Source organism: Bufo gargarizans, chromosome 3 (assembly GCF_014858855.1).
Source record: "Bufo gargarizans isolate SCDJY-AF-19 chromosome 3, ASM1485885v1, whole genome shotgun sequence".
NCBI lineage: Eukaryota > Metazoa > Chordata > Amphibia > Anura > Bufonidae > Bufo > Bufo gargarizans.
The window spans coordinates 587689421-587712011 of NC_058082.1; the positions used below are offsets into that span (position 1 = coordinate 587689421).

Below are 22591 nucleotides of genomic sequence, written 5' to 3' on the forward strand. Positions count from 1 at the left end.
TCTTTTCGCTCTCCTATGACGATTGGGGGGCAGAGCCTAATCGCGGCCGGGGGCGGAGCCTAATCGGCGCTTCGGCTCCTTCCTGCTGCTGCTGAGAAACTTCTCACACTGAACGGCTGCTCCCCCGCTCCTCTCTGGATTGGTTGCTTGTGCTCTTGCCTGAGCGGTAGGATTTTTTTTCTCTCTGTACTGATTCCAGTCACTCTTGTGAAGAGACCATTATGCCGAAGCCTAAGTCCGGTAAGACCTCTTCTCAGACCCCAATGGGGTCCTGTATGGAGTGTCTGCTCCCACTTTTGGTCAATGGTGCCTATGCCTCCTGCCCTGCCCCTGGACAGAATCACCATTCTCCCCCTTCTCTTGCCCAGTCCAGCCCCCCCCCCCCCCGGTCACTGCGGACCCTGCTTGAAGCCATGTCCAGCGCGGCCGCTGATTTGGCCCTGTTCGCCAAGGCAGCCATGTCTTTTATGGAACGTATGTCCGTTTCCAATCCTGCGGCGCCAACGACTCCGTCCCCTCACAGTGGTTACTGCAGAGGATGCCTGACTACTAAGAGGCAGCGTGAGCGACAGCATCCCTCCTCGGATGACTCCGCTGGTCTGAAGGGGAATTGTCCGGCTCGGACGAGGTCGCAGAGCGGGACCTTCCACCAAAGCTCTCCAATATGGTGGCTGATCTAGTAGCGGCTGTCCGTGACACCTTTAATCTCCAAGGGGATTCTCCCCCTTCCACTAGGAGGGAGTTCGCCCTTTTTCCGCCCCAAAAAAAACGGAGGCTGCTGTCTTTCCGGTCCATGAGGAATTTTCTGCGGTCATAGCCAGGGCATGGAACCGTCCTAATCAGAAGTTTCCGCCACAAAACACATGGATACTCTCTATCCTTTCCCGGCGGACAGCGTGGAGAAGTGGTCTTCTCCCCCTAGGGTGGACCCCCTGGTAGCCAGGTTGGCCAAAAACACGGCCCTCCCTGTCCTGGACGGCTCCTCTCTGCAGGACGCTGTGGACAGGCATCTAGTTTCTCTGGCCAAATCCATATTCTCACTGGCGGGCACATCACTGCGACCTGCCTTTGCCTCGGCATGGGTGGCCAGAGCTCTCTCAATGTGGCTGCAGCGCCATCACCAGGACCTGGCGGACCAAGGTGCATCTGCAGACACATTGGATTTGATTCTCCAGATGTCTCAGGCCTCCAAAATTCCTCTGTGAGGCTTCCATGGACATCGGTTACCTTTTTGCCCGCATTTCGGCCCTCTCGGTCATTCAACGTTGGAGGTCTGGTTGAAGGTATGGGACGCTGACGCTTCCTCCAAGCGTTCCCTTGCGTACCTCCCCTTTGCGGGTGCCAGACTTTTTGGGGCTCAACTGGATGAGTTCATCTCAGTCGTCGCCTGCTTCCTCTGCAGGAGGGTCACAGGACTCCCGCAAGAAGCCCTCTTTTAAACCCCAGCCTACCTGGCGCCCGAGTACACAGTCGACCCACCCTGCCGCTCCCAAGCAATCTTTTGCACGAAGGGGCGCCCCCACCCCTCGCGGGGAGCCGCCTGCTTTCTTACAGCAGGTTTGGAGGGCTCATGTTCAGGACGCATGGGCTCTAGAGATTGTAACGTCTGGTTACAAGATAGAGTTCGCGTCCAGACCACCGGAACGTTTTTTCTCCTCTCGCGTTTCGGGGGATCCGACCAGAGCCTCAGACCTCTTACGGGCAGTTTCTTCCCTTCTGGACCGGGGTGTTATTACACCCGTTCCTCCAGAGGAACAGGGCACAGGTTTTTATTCAAACCTGTTCGTGGTCCCAAAGAAAGAGGGGGTCGGTGCATCCGATCCTGGACCTAAAACTGCTCAACAAATCCCTACGTGTGCGGAGATTTCGAATGGAATCCCTCCGCTTGGTTGTTTCTATTCTTCCAGGGGAGTTCCTCGCGTCCGTGGACATCCAGGACGCTTATTTGCATGTTCCGATCGCACAACCTCACAGATTCCTTCGCCATTGGGGCTCGTCACTATCAGTTTGTCGCCCTTCCTTTCGGGTTGCCAACCGCCCCTCGGGTCTTTACCAAGATCCTGGCACCGATCATGGCGCTTCTTCGTACCAGGGGCATTCCTTTGCTGCCCTATCTGGTCGATATCCTGATAAAAGCCTCCTTGTTTCCGCAGGCCGAGGACAGCATCCGGATCACTGTTCAGACTCTGGAACAGTTCGGCTGGATAATCGATTTCCCAAAGTCCTCTCTCCTCCCATCCCAGAAGCTCCCTTTCCTGGAAATGATTTTGGACACCTTGTCCGCCAGTGTGTTCCTGCCACCCTCCAAGTCCTCCCGGATCCAGGGGGCAGTGTCGCATCTTCTGCGCTCCCAGTTCCTCTCCATGCGGGAATGCATGCGGGTCCTGGGTCTTATGGTGGCCTCTTTCGAGGCCGTTCCATATGCCCAGTTTCACACTCGCTTGTTACAACAGGAGATCCTTTCCCTCTGGGACAAAACCTCTCTGGGTCTAGACGATCGCATCCTCTTGTCTCAGCGGGTTCGGGCAGCTCTCCGTTGGTGGCTATCCCCATTGAACCTGAGGTCGGGGAGATCCTTTCTCCCTTTCTCCTGGACGGTTGTCACCACTGATGCCAGCCTCCTGGGTTGGGGCGGCGTTCTCCAGTCTCGCACGGTTCAAGGGATTTAGTCGGCGGCAGAGTCTCGCCTTCCAATCAACATTCTGGAACTGAGGGCGATTTTCCACTCTCTCTCCCATTGGACCGCTCTCCTTGCGGGCCTCCTGGTGAGGATTCAGTCGGACAATGCCACGGCCGTGGCCTACATCAACCATCAGGGCGGGACCCGCAGCCGGACGGTGATGCATGAGGTGATGAGGATTCTGACGTGGGCGGAGTCGCACGTTCCGGTGTTGTCAGCAGTTTACATTCCAGGAGTGGACAACTGGACAGCGGACTTTCTAAGCCGCAACAAGGTGGATCCAGGCGAGTGGTCTCTGCATCCAGAGGTGTTCGAAGAAATCTGCCACAGATGGGGCCGACCGGATGTGGACTTGATGGCGTCCAGGCTCAACAACCAGCTCCCAGTGTTCCTGGCTCGCGCCCGAGATCCGAGGGCGTACGGTGTGGACGCGCTGGTGTCTCTGTGGCAGGATTTCAGCCGCCTCTATGTCTTCCCTCCAGACGGGTGTCGGAGCTGGCTGCTCTTTCCTGCCAGGAGCCTTTTCTGGTTTTCCACCAGGAACAGGTTGTGCTTTGTCCGGTCCCCTCCTTTTTGCCCAAGGTGGTCTCTCCCTTCCACCTTATTGAGGATCTTGTCTTGCCTGCCTTTTGCCCTTCTCCGGCTAACCCCAAAGAACGCACTCTGCATTCCCTGAAGGTGTATCTCGTGGCTACTGCTTCCGTCCGCCGTTCAGATTCCCTATTTGTGATTCCCGAAGGGCCTCGCAAGGGTCTGGCGGCTTCCAAGGTCACTGTGGCGCGCTGGATCCGCTCGGCTATTTCCGCGGCTTATCGCGCTCGTGGTAGAGTTCCCCCGGCTAGGATTACCGCTCACTCCACTAGGGCAGTGGGGGCTTCCTGGGCGAGAAGCAATCGTACGTCTGCGTCTCAGCTGTGTAAGGCGGCCACTTGGTCGGCCTTACATACCTTTCCAAAGTTTTATCAGTTGCATTCACTGGCTTCAGCTGATGCTGTCTTTGGCCACAGGGTCTTGCAGGCTGTGGTTCCTGTTTGACCATTGGACGTTCCTCCTGGCGGTGCTGATATTTTTTCCCACCCCATGGACTGCTTTAGGACGTCCCATGGTCTGTGTCCCCCAATGGAATGTACGAGAAAAGGAGATTTTTTGTGAAACTCACCTGTAAAATCTTTTTCTCATTGTTTCCATTGGGGGACACAGCTCCCGCCCATTCTGCTTGTTGCAGGAGGGGTTCTGTTATGTTGTTGGTTGGGCCTCTTGGCCTTGGTTTGATGGTTTCCATTATTGGATTCTTTCTCCTTCTCCTACTGCTTTTGCAACGCCTGAGTTTCTCCTGCTGGAGCCTGGGGGTATAGCCCGAGGAGGAGGAGCTCTTCATTTGCATAGTGTTCCTCCTACTAATACCTCTAAGCTATACCCATGGTGTGTGTCCCCCAATGGAAAAAACGAGAAAAAGATTTTACAGGTGAGTTTCACAAAAATATATATTTTTTTTTACCATAGGCTGCAAAGGTATACTACTTCAGTCTATGGGGGATGCTCCATATTTCCTATGAAGCCTTGCCCAGGCTTCCTTAGCAACTGATCTGAACTCCATAATTTTACTGCAGGAAGGGGGGTATTATAGGAGATCAGGGGGACCCTCTAACCTCTCATGCTGCAGTCGCTATTGACAGCTGTAAATGAGGAGTTGAATGACGGGAATCAAAGTTATGTCCGTTCTCAGTCATTGCTGAATTACAAAGGTTTTTTTTTTGTTTGTTTTTTTGTTTTTTTGCTGCTGTTAGACCAGCCTCCTAAAAAATAAAGTGACCAAAAAGTCATATGTACCTCAAACTATTCATCCCGCATAAAAATGATGAAAAAATAACAGTTATGGCTCTACGATTGTGGTGACGAAAAGTAATACTATGTACATTGGTCATCATCCTAATTGTATTGCAATTATTATAGAGATAATGTCATTTATGCCGCATGATGAATGCTGTACAAACAGTCCAAAAATTCCAAAAGTACATTTTTTTTCCCCCATCCCACCCTCCCAAGAAATAAATTTTTTGCAAAAAAAAAATCATACAGTGATGTTGATGGAAAAATCAAAAAGTTATGAGGATGACAAAGCTGTTACACATGCAGAAATTGTGGGACTAAAAGGATAAATACAAAATGAGTCCTCGCACGTTGTATAGTGGACAGTGAAGCCTGACTTGACCATCTGCCTGCGTGATTGATGTGAGAGTTACATGTTGTCTTTCAATCCCTGCTTTAGGTGACCGGTTCCGGTCCATTATAGACGACGCATGGTGGTTTGGGACGGTTGTTGGTCAAGAGCCATATCAAGCTGAATATCCAGACAGCCTGTTCCAGTGCTACTCTGTGAAGTAAGAATCCAGTGTCCTCTGCTAGAACTTCTCTGTGCACAGAGCTCCTCTCTGAACATGCTTTACACTTCTATTTACAGGTGGGACAATGGAGAGATTGAAAAACTAAGTCCTTGGGACATGGATTGCATTCCCGATGACAGTATGTCCTTTCTGTACAATAATTCATTATTTTTCTACTATTTTATTATATTTGGTCTTGTAAATGGTTGTCACCTAGCTTCGCCAGACTCTTGTCTACAGTGGACCCTTTTGCAGTATCTCTGCAAAGCTAGGTAGGTTTGCCAGTTATGAGTCTAGAAAAGCAGAATGACAGCGTGATTCCCATCAGTAGGAATTTTTGTCCTCTTTTTATTTTTTTATTTAGGGCTCATGCAGACGTCCCAGCCCGTATTGTGGCCAGCGGGTCAGCAGTATACTGGCCCCGGCCCCTTGTGCACTGCATCACAAATGCGGACCCATTCACTTGAATGGATCTGTAATCTGGAAGGTGGAGTGCCGAAATGAGGCACGGAAGCACTACGGATTTTCTCTCCGCACAGCAAAAAAAAAATCGAACTTGTTCTGTTCCCCCCCCCCCCCCCCCCCCCCAGTGTGGACGATCACAGACCTATTCATGTTGAATGGGTCTGGATCCGTCTGTGGAAACCACACAGATGTTGCTCGTGCATTGGGCAATGCAAATTGAGGTCCCCAATGCACACAGGCCGGCTGCATGAGATTCTTAAAGGGGTTGTCCACCCAGGATAGTTAAGTATCTGATCATTGGGGGTCCAACCACTGGGACACCCACCTATCAAAAAAAATAAAAAATCAGGAAGCCACTCAAATAATTAATTTCAGTGTTAACTTGAAAATTAAAAAATAAAACTATAAACTGATTTTTTTTTTTTTTTTTTTTTTTTATAAAGCCTTTCTACCTTTACCTTAATTGGCCTGTTCAGACTGCCGACTTTCAGTGCAGGTCGCTCATGTTACGAAGTACTTTTGCCCCTGCTGTTTTATCATTGTTCAGAAAAGTTGATGGGTCAATTTTTGAGGCAGTTTTTGTATATGAAGTGCCAAAAGGTAGCCACGTGTATAGGGCTACAGTAAACAATTATTTTACAAAGGAGTATTCTATCGATTATTTTTTAGATCGAGTAATCTAATAAGAAAAAAATTAAAGACTGTTTTTCTTTATAAAAACTCATCAAACACCCTGCCATCAGTCTCCAACACCCTTCGTTCCACCCTGTGCGATCAACCCAAGTGCATCAGTTCCCCCCAGTGCCATCAGCTCCGCTATCCCCCAGTGCCATCAGCTCCGCTATCCCCCAGTGCCATCAGCTCCGCTATCCCCCAGTGCCATCAGCTCCGCTATCCCCCAGTGCCATCAGCTCCGCTATCCCCCAGTGCCATCAGCTCCGCTATCCCCCAGTGCCATCAGCTCCGCTATCCCCAGTGCCATCAGCTCCGCTATCCCCAGTGCCATCAGCTCCGCTATCCCCCAGTGCCATCAGCTCCGCTATCCCCCAGTGCCATCAGCTCCGCTATCCCCCAGTGCCATCAGCTCCGCTATCCCCCAGCCCAGTGCCATCAGCTCCGCTATCCCCCAGTGCCATCAGCTCCGCTATCCCCCAGTGCCATCAGCTCCGCTATCCCCCAGTGCCATCAGCTCCGCTATCCCCCAGTGCCATCAGCTCCGCTATCCCCCAGTGCCATCAGCTCCGCTATCCCCCAGTGCCATCAGCTCCGCTATCCCCCAGTGCCATCAGCTCCGCTATCCCCCAGTGCCATCAGCTCCGCTATCCCCCAGTGCCATCAGCTCCGCTATCCCCCAGTGCCATCAGCTCCGCTATCCCCCAGTGCCATCAGCTCCGCTATCCCCCAGTGCCATCAGCTCCGCTATCCCCCAGTGCCATCAGCTCCGCTATCCCCCATGCCATCAGCTCCGCTATCCCCAGTGCCATCAGCTCCGCTATCCCCCAGTGCCATCAGCTCCGCTATCCCCCACCATAGTGCCTTCAGCTCCATTCCCCCACCATAGTGCCTTCAGCTCCATTCCCCCACCATAGTGCCTTCAGCTCCATTCCCCCACCATAGTGCCTTCAGCTCCATTCCCCCACCATAGTGCCTTCAGCTCCATTCCCCCACCATAGTGCCTTCAGCTCCATTCCCCCACCATAGTGCCTTCAGCTCCATTCCCCCACCATAGTGCCTTCAGCTCCATTCCCCCACCATAGTGCCTTCAGCTCCATTCCCCCACCATAGTGCCTTCAGCTCCATTCCCCCACCATAGTGCCTTCAGCTCCATTCCCCCACCATAGTGCCTTCAGCTCCATTCCCCCACCATAGTGCCTTCAGCTCTGCCCCACCCTGGTGCCATCGGCTCTGCCCCACCCTGGTGCCATCGGCTCTGCCCCACCCTGGTGCCATCGGCTCTGCCCCACCCTGGTGCCATCGGCTCTGCCCCACCCTGGTGCCATCGGCTCTGCCCCACCCTGGTGCCATCGGCTCTGCCCCACCCTGGTGCCATCGGCTCTGCCCCACCCTGGTGCCATCGGCTCTGCCCACCCTGGTGCCATCGGCCCTGCCCCACCCTAGTGCCATCGGCTCTGCCCCACCCTAGTGCCATCGGCTCTGCCCCACCCTAGTGCCATCGGCTCTGCCCCACCCTAGTGCCATCCAGGGGCGTAGCTAGAAATGCATGGGCCCCATAGCAAAAAAAATGTATGCCCCCACCTACCCCACATATCTATCGGGCCTCCCATCACCCCTTCCAGAGCTCCCACCCAAACACCCATCCTAGTTCTCCCACCGCTCAATGGGGACGGAGCAGCGGTCCAGCGAAATAGCGGCAGGACGGATCCTGCCACAAGTTTAAAAGTACCCTTAGTCTGTCATATAAGGGGGGGGGAAGAAACCCCAGAACTAGAGTGTGCCCCCCAAAAGAAGGAAGGGGCACCCTCCTTATCACTGCTGGCATCTCTTTTTAACTTCAGACCATCAGACTCTCACTTACTAATTACAGCACACACTGGAGCAGCTCCATGAGCAGGCGGCTGCCAGAGAATTATTTCTCCTCTCCCAGACTCCTATGCTCCCTCCCTCTCTGATGTCACTTCCTCTAGTACTGACTAGCAGAGAGAAGGAGAGGGAGGGACGGGTGAGACGATTGCTTTTTTAGAGAGCTGCCTTTACACACAAGCTCCTGCTGGTTCTGTACAGGAGTCCGTTGGCCACAATTATCTTGTAGTCTGCTCTGTTATTTATTAATAGGGGGTTCCGGAACTTAGGATTCCAAATTCCTGCGCTGGTGCCTGGCTCCGCCTCCGTCCCTCAGGTACGATTCCGGCCCCCTCCACTGCCTACCTCATCTGCTGCAGCCTGCTCGTGCGCCCTGCTCCAGTCCTGACTCCTTCTCACCAGCCAGGCCCGAGCCACGGACCGCCTGCTCCTTGCCCACTACACTAGTCTAGTGTAGTGGGCGGGCGGTCCGCGGCTCGGGCCTGGCTGCCTGTGTGTAGTGTGTGTGTGTAAATAAAAATAAAATAAATAAATAAAAAAATCAACAGAAGGCGGCCCGGACGGGCCCCCAGTGGCGTAGAGCCCCATAGCCACTGCTATGGTTGCTATGGCGATCCCTACGCCACTAGTGCCATGGGCTCTGGCCCACCCTAGTGCCATGGCTCTGGCCCACCCTAGTGCCATGGGCTCTGGCCCACCCTAGTGCCATGGGCTCTGGCCCACCCTAGTGCCATGGGCTCTGGCCCACCCTAGTGCCATGGGCTCTGGCCCACCCTAGTGCCATGGGCTCTGGCCCACCCTAGTGCCATGGGCTCTGGCCCACCCTAGTGCCATGGGCTCTGGCCCACCCTAGTGCCATGGGCTCTGGCCCACCTAGTGCCATGGGCTCTGGCCCACCCTAGTGCCATGGGCTCTGGCCCACCCTAGTGCCATGGGCTCTGGCCCACCCTAGTGCCATGGCTCTGGCCCACCCTAGTGCCATGGGCTCTGGCCCACCCTAGTGCCATGGGCTCTGGCCCACCCTAGTGCCATGGGCTCTGGCCCACCCTAGTGCCATGGGCTCTGGCCCACCTAGTGCCATGGGCTCTGGCCCACCCTAGTGCCATGGGCTCTGGCCCACCCTAGTGCCATGGGCTCTGGCCCACCCCTAGTGCCATGGGCTCTGGCCCACCCTATTGCCATGGGCTCTGGCCCACCCTAGCTGCCAATGGGCTCTGGCCCACCCTAGTGCCATGGGCTCTGCCCACCCTAGTGCCATGGGCTCTTGCCCACCCTAGTGCCATGGGCTCTGGCCACCCTAGTGCCATGGGCTCTGGCCCACCCTAGTTGCCATGGGCTCGGCCCACCCTAGTGCCATGGGCTCTGGCCCACCCTAGTGCCATGGGCTCTGGCCCCCCCTAGTGCCATGGGCTCTGGCCCCACTACTAAGTGCCATGGGCTCTGGCCCCCTAGTGCCAATGGGCTCTGGCCCACCCTAGTGCCATGGGCTCTGGCCCAACCCTAGTGCCATGGGCTCTGGCCCACACTGGCCATGGGCTCTGGCCCATCCTATTGCCATGGCTCTGGCCCACCCTAGTGCCATGGCTCTGGCCCACCCTAGTGCCATGGGCTCTGGCCCACCCTAGTGCCATGGGCTCTGGCCCACCCTAGTGCCATGGCTCTGGCCCACCCTAGTGCCATGGGCTCTGGCCCACCCTAGTGCCATGGGCTCTGGCCCACCCTAGTGCCATGGGCTCTGGCCCACCCTAGTGCCATGGGCTCTGGCCCACCCTAGTGCCATGGGCTCTGGCCCACCCTAGTGCCATGGGCTCTGGCCCACCCTAGTGCCATGGCTCTGGCCACCCTAGTGCCATGGGCTCTTCCACCTAGTGCCATGGGCTCTGGCCCACCCTAGTGCCATGGGCTCTGGCCCACCCTAGTGCCATGGGCTCTGGCCCACCCTAGTGCCATGGGCTCTGGCCCACCCTAGTGCCATGGCTCTGGCCCACCCTAGTGCCATGGGCTCTGGCCCACCCTAGTGCCATGGGCTCTGGCCCACCCTAGTGCCATGGGCTCTGGCCCACCCTAGTGCCATGGGCTCTGGCCCACCCTAGGCCATGGGCTCTGGCCCCCCTAGTGCCATGGCTCTGGCCCACCCTAGTGCCATGGGCTCTGGCCCACCCTAGTGCCATGGGCTCTGGCCCACCCTAGTGCCATGGGCTCTGGCCCACCCTAGTGCCATGGGCTCTGGCCCACCCTAGTGCCATGGGCTCTGGCCCACCCTAGTGCCATGGGCTCTGGCCCACCCTAGTGCCATGGGCTCTGGCCCACCCTAGTGCCATGGGCTCTGGCCCACCCTAGTGCCATGGGCTCTGGCCCACCCTAGTGCCATGGGCTCTGGCCCACCCTAGTGCCATGGGCTCTGGCCCACCCTAGTGCCATGGGCTCTGGCCCACCCTAGTGCCATGGGCTCTGGCCCACCCTAGTGCCATGGGCTCTGGCCCACCCTAGTGCCATGGGCTCTGGCCCACCCTAGTGCCATGGGCTCTGGCCCACCCTAGTGCCATGGGCTCTGGCCCACCCTAGTGCCATGGGCTCTGGCCCCCCCTAGTGCCATGGGCTCTGGCCCACCCTAGTGCCATGGGCTCTGGCCCACCCTAGTGCCATGGGCTAGTGCCATGGGCTCTGCCCACCCTAGTGCCATGGGCTCTGGCCCACCCTAGTGCCATGGGCTCTGGCCCACCCTAGTGCCATGGGCTCTGGCCCACCCTAGTGCCATGGGCTCTGGCCCACCCTAGTGCCATGGGCTCTGGCCCACCCTAGTGCCATGGGCTCTGGCCCACCCTAGTGCCATGGGCTCTGGCCCACCCTAGTGCCATGGGCTCTGGCCCACCCTAGTGCCATGGGCTCTGGCCCACCCTAGTGCCATGGGCTCTGGCCCACCCTAGTGCCATGGGCTCTGGCCCACCCTAGTGCCATGGGCTCTGGCCCACCCTAGTGCCATGGGCTCTGGCCCACCCTAGTGCCATGGGCTCTGGCCCACCCTAGTGCCATGGGCTCTGGCCCACCCTAGTGCCATGGGCTCTGGCCCACCCTAGTGCCATGGGCTCTGGCCCACCCTAGTGCCATGGGCTCTGGCCCACCCTAGTGCCATGGGCTCTGGCCCACCCTAGTGCCATGGGCTCTGGCCCACCCTAGTGCCATGGGCTCTGGCCCACCCTAGTGCCATGGGCTCTGGCCCACCCTAGTGCCATGGGCTCTGGCCCACCCTAGTGCCATGGGCTCTGGCCCACCCTAGTGCCATGGGCTCTGGCCCACCCTAGTGCCATGGGCTCTGGCCCACCCTAGTGCCATGGGCTCTGGCCCACCCTAGTGCCATGGGCTCTGGCCCACCCTAGTGCCATGGGCTCTGGCCCACCCTAGTGCCATGGGCTCTGGCCCACCCTAGTGCCATGGGCTCTGGCCCACCCTAGTGCCATGGGCTCTGGCCCACCCTAGTGCCATGGGCTCTGGCCCACCCTAGTGCCATGGGCTCTGGCCCACCCTAGTGCCATGGGCTCTGGCCCACCCTAGTGCCATGGGCTCTGGCCCACCCTAGTGCCATGGGCTCTGGCCCACCCTAGTGCCATGGGCTCTGGCCCACCCTAGTGCCATGGGCTCTGGCCCACCCTAGTGCCATGGGCTCTGGCCCACCCTAGTGCCATGGGCTCTGGCCCACCCTAGTGCCATGGGCTCTGGCCCCACCCTAGTGCCATGGGCTCTGGCCCACCCTAGTGCCATGGCTCTGGCCCACCCTAGTGCCATGGGCTCTGGCCCACCCTAGTGCCATGGGCTCTGGCCCACCCTAGTGCCATGGGCTCTGGCCCACCCTAGTGCCATGGGCTCTGGCCCACCCTAGTGCCATGGGCTCTGGCCCACCCTAGTGCCATGGGCTCTGGCCCACCCTAGTGCCATGGGCTCTGGCCCACCCTAGTGCCATGGGCTCTGGCCCACCCTAGTGCCATGGGCTCTGGCCCACCCTAGTGCCATGGGCTCTGGCCCACCCTAGTGCCATGGGCTCTGGCCCACCCTAGTGCCATGGGCTCTGGCCACCCTAGTGCCATGGGCTCTGGCCCACCCTAGTGCCATGGGCTCTGGCCCACCCTAGTGCCATGGGCTCTGGCCCACCCTAGTGCCATGGGCTCTGGCCCACCCTAGTGCCATGGGCTCTGGCCCACCCTAGTGCCATGGGCTCTGGCCCACCTAGTGGGCCCTAGTGCCATGGGCTCTGGCCCACCCTAGTGCCATGGGCTCTGGCCCACCCTAGTGCCATGGGCTCTGGCCCACCCTAGTGCCATGGGCTCTGGCCCACCCTAGTGCCATGGGCTCTGGCCCACCCTAGTGCCATGGGCTCTGGCCCACCCTAGTGCCATGGGCTCTGGCCCACCCTAGTGCCATGGGCTCTGGCCCACCCTAGTGCCATGGGCTCTGGCCCACCCTAGTGCCATGGGCTCTGGCCCACCCTAGTGCCATGGGCTCTGGCCCACCCTAGTGCCATGGGCTCTGGCCCACCCTAGTGCCATGGGCTCTGGCCCACCCTAGTGCCATGGGCTCTGGCCCACCCTAGTGCCATGGGCTCTGGCCCACCCTAGTGCCATGGGCTCTGGCCCACCCTAGTGCCATGGGCTCTGGCCCACCCTAGTGCCATGGGCTCTGGCCCACCCTAGTGCCATGGGCTCTGGCCCACCCTAGTGCCATGGGCTCTGGCCCCACCCTAGTGCCATGGGCTCTGGCCCACCCTAGTGCCATGGGCTCTGGCCCACCCTAGTGCCATGGGCTCTGGCCCACCCTAGTGCCATGGGCTCTGGCCCACCCTAGTGCCATGGGCTCTGGCCCACCCTAGTGCCATGGGCTCTGGCCCACCCTAGTGCCATGGGCTCTGGCCCACCCTAGTGCCATGGGCTCTGGCCCACCCTAGTGCCATGGGCTCTGGCCCACCCTAGTGCCATGGGCTCTGGCCCACCCTAGTGCCATGGGCTCTGGCCCACCCTAGTGCCATGGGCTCTGGCCCACCCTAGTGCCATGGGCTCTGGCCCACCCTAGTGCCATGGGCTCTGGCCCACCCTAGTGCCATGGGCTCTGGCCCACCCTAGTGCCATGGGCTCTGGCCCACCCTAGTGCCATGGGCTCCGGCCCACCCTAGTGCCATGGGCTCCGGCCGGCGGGTGACCGCGGAGCGGTAAGGAATAGCAAGCGCTTCACTTCCGCTCCGTGGTCACAAAAAATTTGCATCAAGGATTTTTTGGTGTCGAATTACTCCGATTCAATCGAGTAATCTTTTCAGCCTTACACGTGTGGATCTGCAGCAGAAATCTGAGGCTGAGGCTCAGATTTCTGGAACATAAATTGTTTTAAATCAGTGGCTGGTTGTTCACATGTCCTAAAATCTATACTAAAACTTCTCTAAAAAAATATTGAGTCCTATGTGGTGCAAACATGATTTTGCTTAACTAAATAATACATGTGCACAATTGCTGAAGTGTGTCTCGACATTTAGGACTGAAACACTTTTGCTGGAATTGTATCTTTTCCAATGTTTTGCAGATCTGGTTATCGGCTGAGCCCATTGGTAAAAACTTTTGTCGTATTTCATTGCCTGTTATTTGTTTCCCATCTCCTATTAGTCATTCCACCTGAGGAACCGGGATCCAGCATCTCCATAACTGAAGAAGAGCGGGATACTTTGTTGTATTCCCCCCAGGAAGGAGAATGGGGAAGAGGGAACCAGGACAGTGAATGTGAGCGAATTATTTGTGGCATCGATCAGCTCCTTAATCGAGGTGAGAAGCTAAATGGAGGTATATATGTGAAATACATATTACATATTAGCTGGATTGTCACCCGTATGCAATGGGTGATTAGTAAGGAGCTTATTTGAGGTAATTGGCCTCTTCTGTGTTTTTCCAGGCAGAGCAAAACCTCCGCTCGTGCTTGTACTGTTCATCCCCATTCAAGCGAATATCCCTTTTGCCCTGCTCATGGGTGGGGGGAAGGGGTGTAAGGACTACTGACACAATAATGGCCTATGTTTAAATCTTCCCAGAGCACCTTTTAATAGATCCTCTTTCTGTCTGCCTCAGTGCAAACATTATGCATGCTTATTATTAAAGGGGTTTTCTCATCTCAGGCATTAATAGGTGCGGGACCCACTGCTATTTCCAGAATGGGCCCTAGAAGTGAAGAAGAGCGTCTTGTGCATGCGCCTCCACCCTCTGTTCACCAGTATGGGAGTTCCAAAAATAACAGAGCGCTGGCTCGACGGTTTACGGCAGTCCTATAGCGGTGAATGGAAAGGTGGCCATGCGTGCGGAGCACACTCCACTCACTGCTATGGGACTTCTGAAAATAGCAGAACAAGCTATAGCAGTAGACGGAAGGTGGACGCGCATGCACAGGGTGCTCTTCTTCACTTCGGGGGCCCATTTTGGAGATGGGAGTATGAGATGAGACAACCCCTTTAATGAATTGTGAATGATTATTATGTATCATTCTAGAAACCCTTAAGACCTCATTCACGCATCTGTGCTCCTAAATCCGTGAGCAGGTGGTCAGTAATGCATCCGTGTAGCTGTCAGTGAAGGATCTGTGTTGGGTCAGTGTGTCAGTTTTTTGCTGTCCGTGTTGCATCAGTGTTTCACTGACACTGAACAGCTTAAATTTTTTTTAATGATCCGTGAAACACTGATGCAACACGGATGGAATCCGTGTTGCATCCGTGGTTTTCACTGACCCATAGACTATAATGGACGTGATGGATCCGTGAACACAGACAAAATAGAGCATGCATCCGTGCTAAAAACTCGGACAAACGGACCGTGCTAAAACACTGATGTCTGAATACACACATTAAAGGGTTTCTACCACTTGAATATCACATATTTGGTGTTCAGACACTAGCGATCCGCTAGTGTCTGTTCTTGCCTACAAGCTAATTATCACATTAATCCGGCCTGCCGATACCTCAAAAAAAGCACTTTTATCTTTATGCAAATGAGCCTCTAGGTGCTATGCAGGCGTTTTTCATAGCACCTAGAGGCTCCGTCTACCTTGCAGTTTGCCGCCCTGCGCCTCGCTCCAGCACGCCCATCTCTGCCTGTAATCGATCCTCCCCCTGCTTCAGCCTTCCGAAATCTCGCGCCTGCGCCGTCCGTCGCGGCATTCGGAGGCATTCGGCGCAGGCGCAGTCCATGTCTGACCGCTCCGTGCTCAGACATTTCCACTGCGCCTGCGCCGATGACATCGGCGCAGGCGCAGTGGAAATGTCTGAGCACGGAGCGATCAGACATGGACTGCGCCTGCGCCGAATGCCTCCGAATGCCGCGACGGACGGCGCAGGCGCGAGATTTCGGAAGGCTGAAGCAGGGGGAGGATCGATTACAGGCAGAGATGGGCGTGCTGGAGCGAGGCGCAGGGCGGCAAACTGCAAGGTAGACGGAGCCTCTAGGTGCTATGAAAAACGCCTGCATAGCACCTAGAGGCTCATTTGCATAAAGATAAAAGTGCTTTTTTTGAGATATCGGCAGGCCGGATTAATGTGATAATTAGCTTGTAGGCAAGAACAGACACTAGCAGATCGCTAGTGTCTGAACACCAAATATGTGATATTCAAGTGGTAGAAACCCTTTAAAATGAATAAGGGACGTGTGCTGTCCGTGGAGAACACGTACAGCACACGTCCGTGAAACACTGACGTGTGAATGAGGCTTTAGGCTGACTCCATATGTAAAGTTTAAGTGTCTGACTTGTGTCACTTGTCTTTTGTGACAGACATGGCGGGTCCTTTTGCTGCACCCTGTAGATTTAACTATCTATCCATCATACAGCATGATGATCGCTTATCCCACTGACCTCAGCACTATACGGATGAGGCTGGTGAACCGTTTTTACAGGTAAGAAGCTGCGTTCTCTTTGACATTACATCTGGTAATATTTAGGAAATCTTTGACTGGTCAGTGAATTTTCTGATTGTTCACATTTGTGTTTCTCATTCACAGGAGGCTTTCTGCACTGATCTGGGAAATCAGATACATTGAACATAATGCTAGGACGTTCAATGAACCAGGCAGCAACATCACAAAGTCAGGCAAAGAAAATCACAGACGTGCTTTTAAGATTTATAATGTAAGAAGGACACATGGACTGCTTAGTGATAATTAGTCTTCAGGTTTACACACTTTGCACAAACGAGGATACACAAGCTCCCTCGGCACTTCTAGCTGTGCAGGAAACTCCAACACAACTCCATTCATAGTAATAAGGCCGGCTGCAATCCCCTACACGGCCAGGTGACCGAGGGGCGCTGCTGTGTAGGGAAAAATGTAAACGTGCCACAGTGCTGAATCATGCACCCCCTTCATGCTCAGGACTGGTGGTGGGTCCCATAAGTCAGACCCCCTCTGATTGCATATCATAGTGCTATATGATAACTCTTTAAAAACCCAGAATAATTTTTTTATCTTTGAAATTAAGGTTTTACTGTGCTTGTCATAAGTGTAGAAAATTGTCCTAGCAGTGAAATCTGAAAGTATGCCAAAATGTATTAAAGGGGTTGTCCAGGTTCAGAGCTGAACCTGGACATACGTCCATTTTCACCCCTCCAGCCCCCCTGACTTGAGCATCGGAGCAGTTCATGCTCCGATGCTCTCCTTTGCCCTGCGCTAAATTGCACAGGGCAAAGGCATTTTCCGGAGTTCTGGTGACGTACCGGGCTCTCCATGGGGCTGCCAGGAAGCCCGGTGACGTCGCCAGCACTGATGGGTGGGCTTTAGCGCTGCCGTAGCCTATAAAACGGCTAGGGCAGTGCTAAAGCCCGCCCATCAGAGCCGATGACGTCACCCTTGCCCTGCTCGATCTAGCGGTTCCCATACCGGAGAGCAAACCGCAGCAACCTGCTGTTTTCTGTCCGTCATGGGATGCGGAGCAAGACCGATCTGTCATGACCCACAATGCAAGTTAATGGGGATGGATCCGTTTAACTCTGACACAATAGAAAACTGATCTGTCCCCATTGACTTTCAATGGAGTTAATTACGGATCCGTCTTGGCCATGTTAAAGATAATACAACCGGATCCGTTCTGAAAGGATGCATGCGGTTGTATTATCGGTGCGAATCCGTCTGTACAGATCCATGACGGATCCACACCAAACGCGATGTGTGACAGTAGCCTAAGTTGGTGCGTTGCTGTTTCTGTGGCTCCTATTGCAGTGAATGGGAGCTGCGAAACAGCATAGCCAAACAAGCTACGCTGGCTTACGTAACTCTAGAGTTAGGGCTCATTCACATGACTGCGTCATGTTTTGGGGGCCACAAATTGCGGATGCCAACCTGTGTGCGTTCTGCAATTTGCGGATCGGGCGGCCCATTATAGAAATGCCTATTCCTGTCCTCGATTGTGGACAAGAATAGGACATGCTCTCTATTTTTTGCGGGGCCACAGAACAGAGCAGTAGATGCGGACAGCACACGGTGTGCTGTCTGTGTCTTTTGCAGCCCCATTGAAATGAATGGGTCCGCACCCATTCCGCAAAATTGCGGAACCATTCATACGGTTGTGTGAATGAGCCCTTATTGAAACAGCCTAGCTTGCTGTGCTACACTATTTGCAAAGCTCTTATTCACTGCAGTAGGAGCTACAGAAACCGGCCATCTGAGGTCAGTGCTTAGTCTCTTCTCGCCATGGAAACTGCGGGATGGAACAACACCTTTAATTAAAATCCACATGTGGCAGGGAAAGTCAGCAACAAATTGCAACATTTGTCATCACCTTATATTGGCTGATTCACACAACTGTGGTCAGTCTGGGAAACATAGCCCATGTGTTGGCCGTGTCTCCCCTGACCGGACTGACTGCGTCATAGTGATTTATGATGCAGTCAGTTGCTGTCTGATTGTGGGTCTATTGTACTGTCCTCAAATTATCCCGTGGGTACAGTACAATAGACCAGCGATCAGACCGCAACTGACTGCATCCTAAATCACTACCAGTCAGGTCAGGGGAGCCATGTTTGGCCTGGGAGATGCAGCTGACAAACGGGCTGCGTTTCCTAGGCAGATCAGTCGCGTGTGAATCAGCCGTAAGGTTGCGTTCCGCATGGGACATAAAAAAAATCTGTTGCAGGTTTTTCGGCAGAATTACTGTGGATTTCCGTGGGTGCAATCCATTGTGGATATCCTCAGAAAGAATTGACATGCTGCGGATTTAAAAAATCCAGCATGTGGGTGAGATTTCTAATATATGGTCTTCCATTTTGTTGGCTCTGAAATGCAGTGTGGATTTTCCGTCTGCAAATCCGGAGAGGAAAATACCCTGACGCTGTGTAGCTTTCCACATAAAAGTATTTTTTTTGTCTTTCTCTCCCAGGGACAGCAGCTGTTCCAGCATTACAGACGTGTGCACTACTACTGAAGGAGAGGAGACGTGTGATGGACAGGTATAGCCTTTGAATCCACCTGAAACCTCATTTCAGAACTTGAGTGATGTCACTTTTAACCAAATTTTGTTGTTTTCTTCAACCTCACAAATTGTTTGTTTTTGTTTTGTTGTTTTGCAAGATTTGGTTTGCAAAATATGTTTGTTCTGCTTGGAATCCCTTCCACTGCTTCAGAACGGTCATTAAAGCTATTCAGTTGCATTCCTCTTCTTGGGAAGTCCTGCTGAGTTATGGCATGGCGGTCTTAAACAGGTTGTGCAGGAGTTTTATATGGATGACCTATCAGATCGCCGGGTTCGACACCCAGCAGCCCCGCGTATTAGCTGTTTGTAGAGGAGGAGGAGGCGCTCCATGCCAGTGCCGCTTCCTTTTCATTACACTGCCCATCTTCTCGGAAGTGCATTGTAATGAGAGGTACTCGCTCCAGTCACATGAATGGAGCAAGTACTTGTAATTACAATATGCCAACTGCTACAAGGCAGACGACACGTAGTGTAATAAAGAGGAAGTAGCGCTCGCATGGAGCAACACCTCCTGTTCAAACAGCTTATCAGCGGAGGGTGCTGGGTGTCAGACCTCCGCCGTTCTGATATTGATGACCTGTCCTGAAGATAAGTCATCCACTGACCAAGCCCTTTAAGATTGGTTAGATAATACCTGAGTACATTAGGACACTGGATGCTTGGTAAATTAGCACATTTAACCACTAAATAACAAAGTGGATTAAAAAAGTACTAACAAACCTTTAAAAACCTGAGCTCGGCATGCGTATGTATGGGGTTGGCACTGATGACGGGTTTTCTGCACTGCAGCAATCTAATGTGTACTATTATCCTAATACACAGGACTTCATTTTGTTACCATATAGAACTTCTGTTTATCACAATAGGGAGAGAGCCACGCTAATTCCTGGAAGAGTCGCTGCATGGACCTGGTGGACTTCATAATAGACTGTGAAGACTCTGAGCCCTTCAGGGAGCCGGTGGACCTGGAGCAGTTTCCTGTAAGAGAATCTTTATTTTTGCCTTTTTTAGCCAAATGCAAAATGTGAGCACAGAGTGAAAAGATACGGTTTTCAGTGCCCTAGAAAATGGGCTTTCCGGCCATTGCATGCAGGTATGGCACTTTTTTTCTGGCATTTTTCTCTATAGGACTTGAAAAACACTAGAAAAATGTTGCATGTTAAAAATGTTTAAAAGGGGTTTTAATGGTGACGGCCAGCATGATCTGATCTGTGAGGGTCTGGCACCCCCGCTTGTCAGATGTTTGATAGTACGGAACGCTGGCGCCCGGAGTCTGCACCAGAATCGCACAACTCATCTGTTATGTAGTGGACGGAGCTTGTAACTACAGCACTGCCCCCATTCACTTCAGTGGGAGCAGTACTGCAGTAACCAGCTTCGTCCACTACGAGGTGGGGGGAGCTGTGTAGTGCTGGAGCTACTCTGAAACAGCTGACTGGCAGGTGTGTTTACGTGTCAGATATTAGAGGCTTCTCCATCCTGACGATAGGTCGTCAGTATTAAAATCCAAACAACCCCTTTAAGGTCATTTAGTAAGGCTTTTCTTTTCTTTCAGGATTACAAGGACATTATTGAAACACCTATGGATTTTGGGACCATCAAAGAAACCCTGGCAGCCGAAAATTACAGCAGTCCTTATGACTTGTGTGGAGATATGAGATTAGTCTTCTTCAATGCAAAGCTATACACGCCAAATAAAAAATCCCGGGTCAGTTCCCATGTCCTGAAACGTCGTCATTCGTGCAATACGCTTTTCTGTGCTGTACGTCTTAGAACTTATGTAGAAGATGCTTTTTTTTTGTTTTCTGTCTAGATCTATGGTATGGTATTAAGACTGTCAGCACTTGTGGAAGAGAGGATGAAGGGCATTCTCTCTGATTACAAAGCTGCTCAGAAATCTCACACGAGTCCTAAAGATTGCCGTGTAGTGAAGAGAGCACATGTAAAAGAAATGCAGCGCGAGAGAAGGTCAGAGAGGTGAGAGCTTTCCTGTGTGTCATATCATGTCTGCAGTAATATACAGAAAATTCAGCCCCCGATGGGTAAATGACACATGTATGGGTGTGGTGCTGGTGGGGGGATCTATAGCTTCTTGGATGTCACATTATAAACTCATTTTTATCACTTTGCAGTACTATTTACAGAAAGGTCAGACAAGCAAGGCCATCCACGTCCGATGGAGCGAACCAGTGTTTCTTAGAAATGTCTTCACCACAGCCTACCTCAAGTGGAGTACTGCGCGCTCCCAGTCCCCTCAGCGTAGCCATTTCCTCTTCTAGACACCTTAATGGACAATCACCTGGCTCCTCACCCTCAAAATCCCATGCGTCAAGTAGAGAACGTGACTCCTCAGCAAGCTGCTCCATGTCGTCAGGTGAATACTTTAGATGTAGGAAATGGGAAATATAGGTTTGTTTTTATTTTAAATAGGTTACAATAAAAGTCCATACACCACCTCACATGGTGAGGTCTTCTCTACCATCCTAATCACCATATCTACCATGACAGATCAGTTAGAACTGCATGTTTGAGATTGTTCTTGCAGCCATCTTTATTATAGTCTACGATGGAGTGACTATGCTCATTCAGGGTATCGCTTGCTATCCGTTACCTCTGTGCAGGCTAAGGGTCCATTCACACATCCGTAGTGTATTGCGGATCCGTAACACACCCGGCTGGCACCCCCCATAGAACTGCCTATTCTTGTCCGCAATTGCGGATAAGAATAAGACATGTTCTATTTTTTGCGGAGCTGCGGCCCGGAAGTTCGGGGCCGCGACCTGGAAATGCAGATGCAGACAGCACACTGTGTGCTGTCCGCATCTATTCTGTCCCCATATAGAATGAATAGGTCCACACCCGTTCCGCAAAATTGCAGAACGGATGCGGACCCATTTGCGGACGTGTGAATGGACCCTAACCTAAACATTTTACTTTTGTACATGGGCTCTCCTTGGGACCACTCTTCGCAAGGCGCTAAGTTAGCCGCTCCACTATTCCTCAAATAGCCCCCTGCAAGGTTATCCCATTTCTCGGGATCAGACTTGTCACAAGCTAGTTGCTTACTTCTGTTGTGCACTTATATAGGGCATTCTGGAATTTTTTATTCTCATAATTTTTTGATGGACTATCTGGTGGGACATGTTGAAATATCCCTCCTTGGTGTATTTGTCTCTCTTACTGAGATTATAGACTCACAAGATTTTTAGGATCTCCATTGGCGAGGGTTGGTCAGGTCTCATGCCCAGGTTTCTTTGTAGGTATCCTTACACTGGAGCGCTTCCTTCCTTTTCTAGTTGCCTCGGCTGAGCAGGGTGCTTGTGTTCCTTCTTATAGTGACATTACTTATGTGGGGAATGTGTTCACAGTTGTAGCATTTTCCCCAATTCATGACTTTCTGGATTTTCTATCCTCAGACCTCATTCTGAATCAATCTCCGCTGAGACGTGCTTCTTCGTTTTCATCTCTACAGCTCTTCCACGGGCTGTCTCCATGGACCTCTTTCTTTTTTTTTTTTTTTTTTTTTTTTCTTCTAGCTCCCTTGTTTTTGTGGCTCCAGTCTGACATAACACACAGCCCCCCTGTCCTCTATATTCTAATCAGAGACGGTAAATCTATGCTATGCGTATACTGTGTGGCCTGAATGGTATAGTTTCCTCCAGAGTACTGCAGTTCCATGCTAGGTTTCCTCTCTCCTACGTTTTCTGTGTCCATCCTCATGTTTGGTTTTTTTGGTGCTGCTCTTCCTGTCCAGAGCTTCTGTGGCCTTTTGAGACTTTAGCTCAATAGAACAGGGCTCATACTTGTCCATGCCCTTGTCAAGACACCATGGCGTCTCTGCTCTACTCTGGCTGGACTGCCTTTCACATTCCTCTCCCGTCCTGTGGACAGTTACCTTCTGCATCCTTCAATATTTTTCGGTGTGCAATATGGCCAGCCTTTGTTTGTGGCCTGATCCTTTGTTCCCTCCTCATGGTCAGCGACTAGTTTATTTGACTTTGGGGTGCATTGGTCAACTGCGTTTCCACAGTAAATGAGGCTTAGTTAT

General features: G+C 53.3%; 1 protein-coding gene across 1 annotated transcript in view; it reads left to right on the plus strand.

Annotated features, from left to right (window-relative positions):
- The window catches only part of LOC122931851 (bromodomain and WD repeat-containing protein 1-like), an 84107-nt gene that overhangs the window by 57969 nt on the left and 3547 nt on the right, over positions 1-22591 (plus strand). Inside the window, 12 exon segments of the mRNA XM_044285902.1 lie at positions 4950-5061; positions 5142-5203; positions 13713-13868; positions 15856-15878; positions 15880-15977; positions 16083-16170; positions 16172-16209; positions 18451-18520; positions 19410-19523; positions 20099-20251; positions 20357-20520; positions 20676-20917. Coding sequence (XP_044141837.1) covers positions 4950-5061; positions 5142-5203; positions 13713-13868; positions 15856-15878; positions 15880-15977; positions 16083-16170; positions 16172-16209; positions 18451-18520; positions 19410-19523; positions 20099-20251; positions 20357-20520; positions 20676-20917 — 1320 coding nt within the window.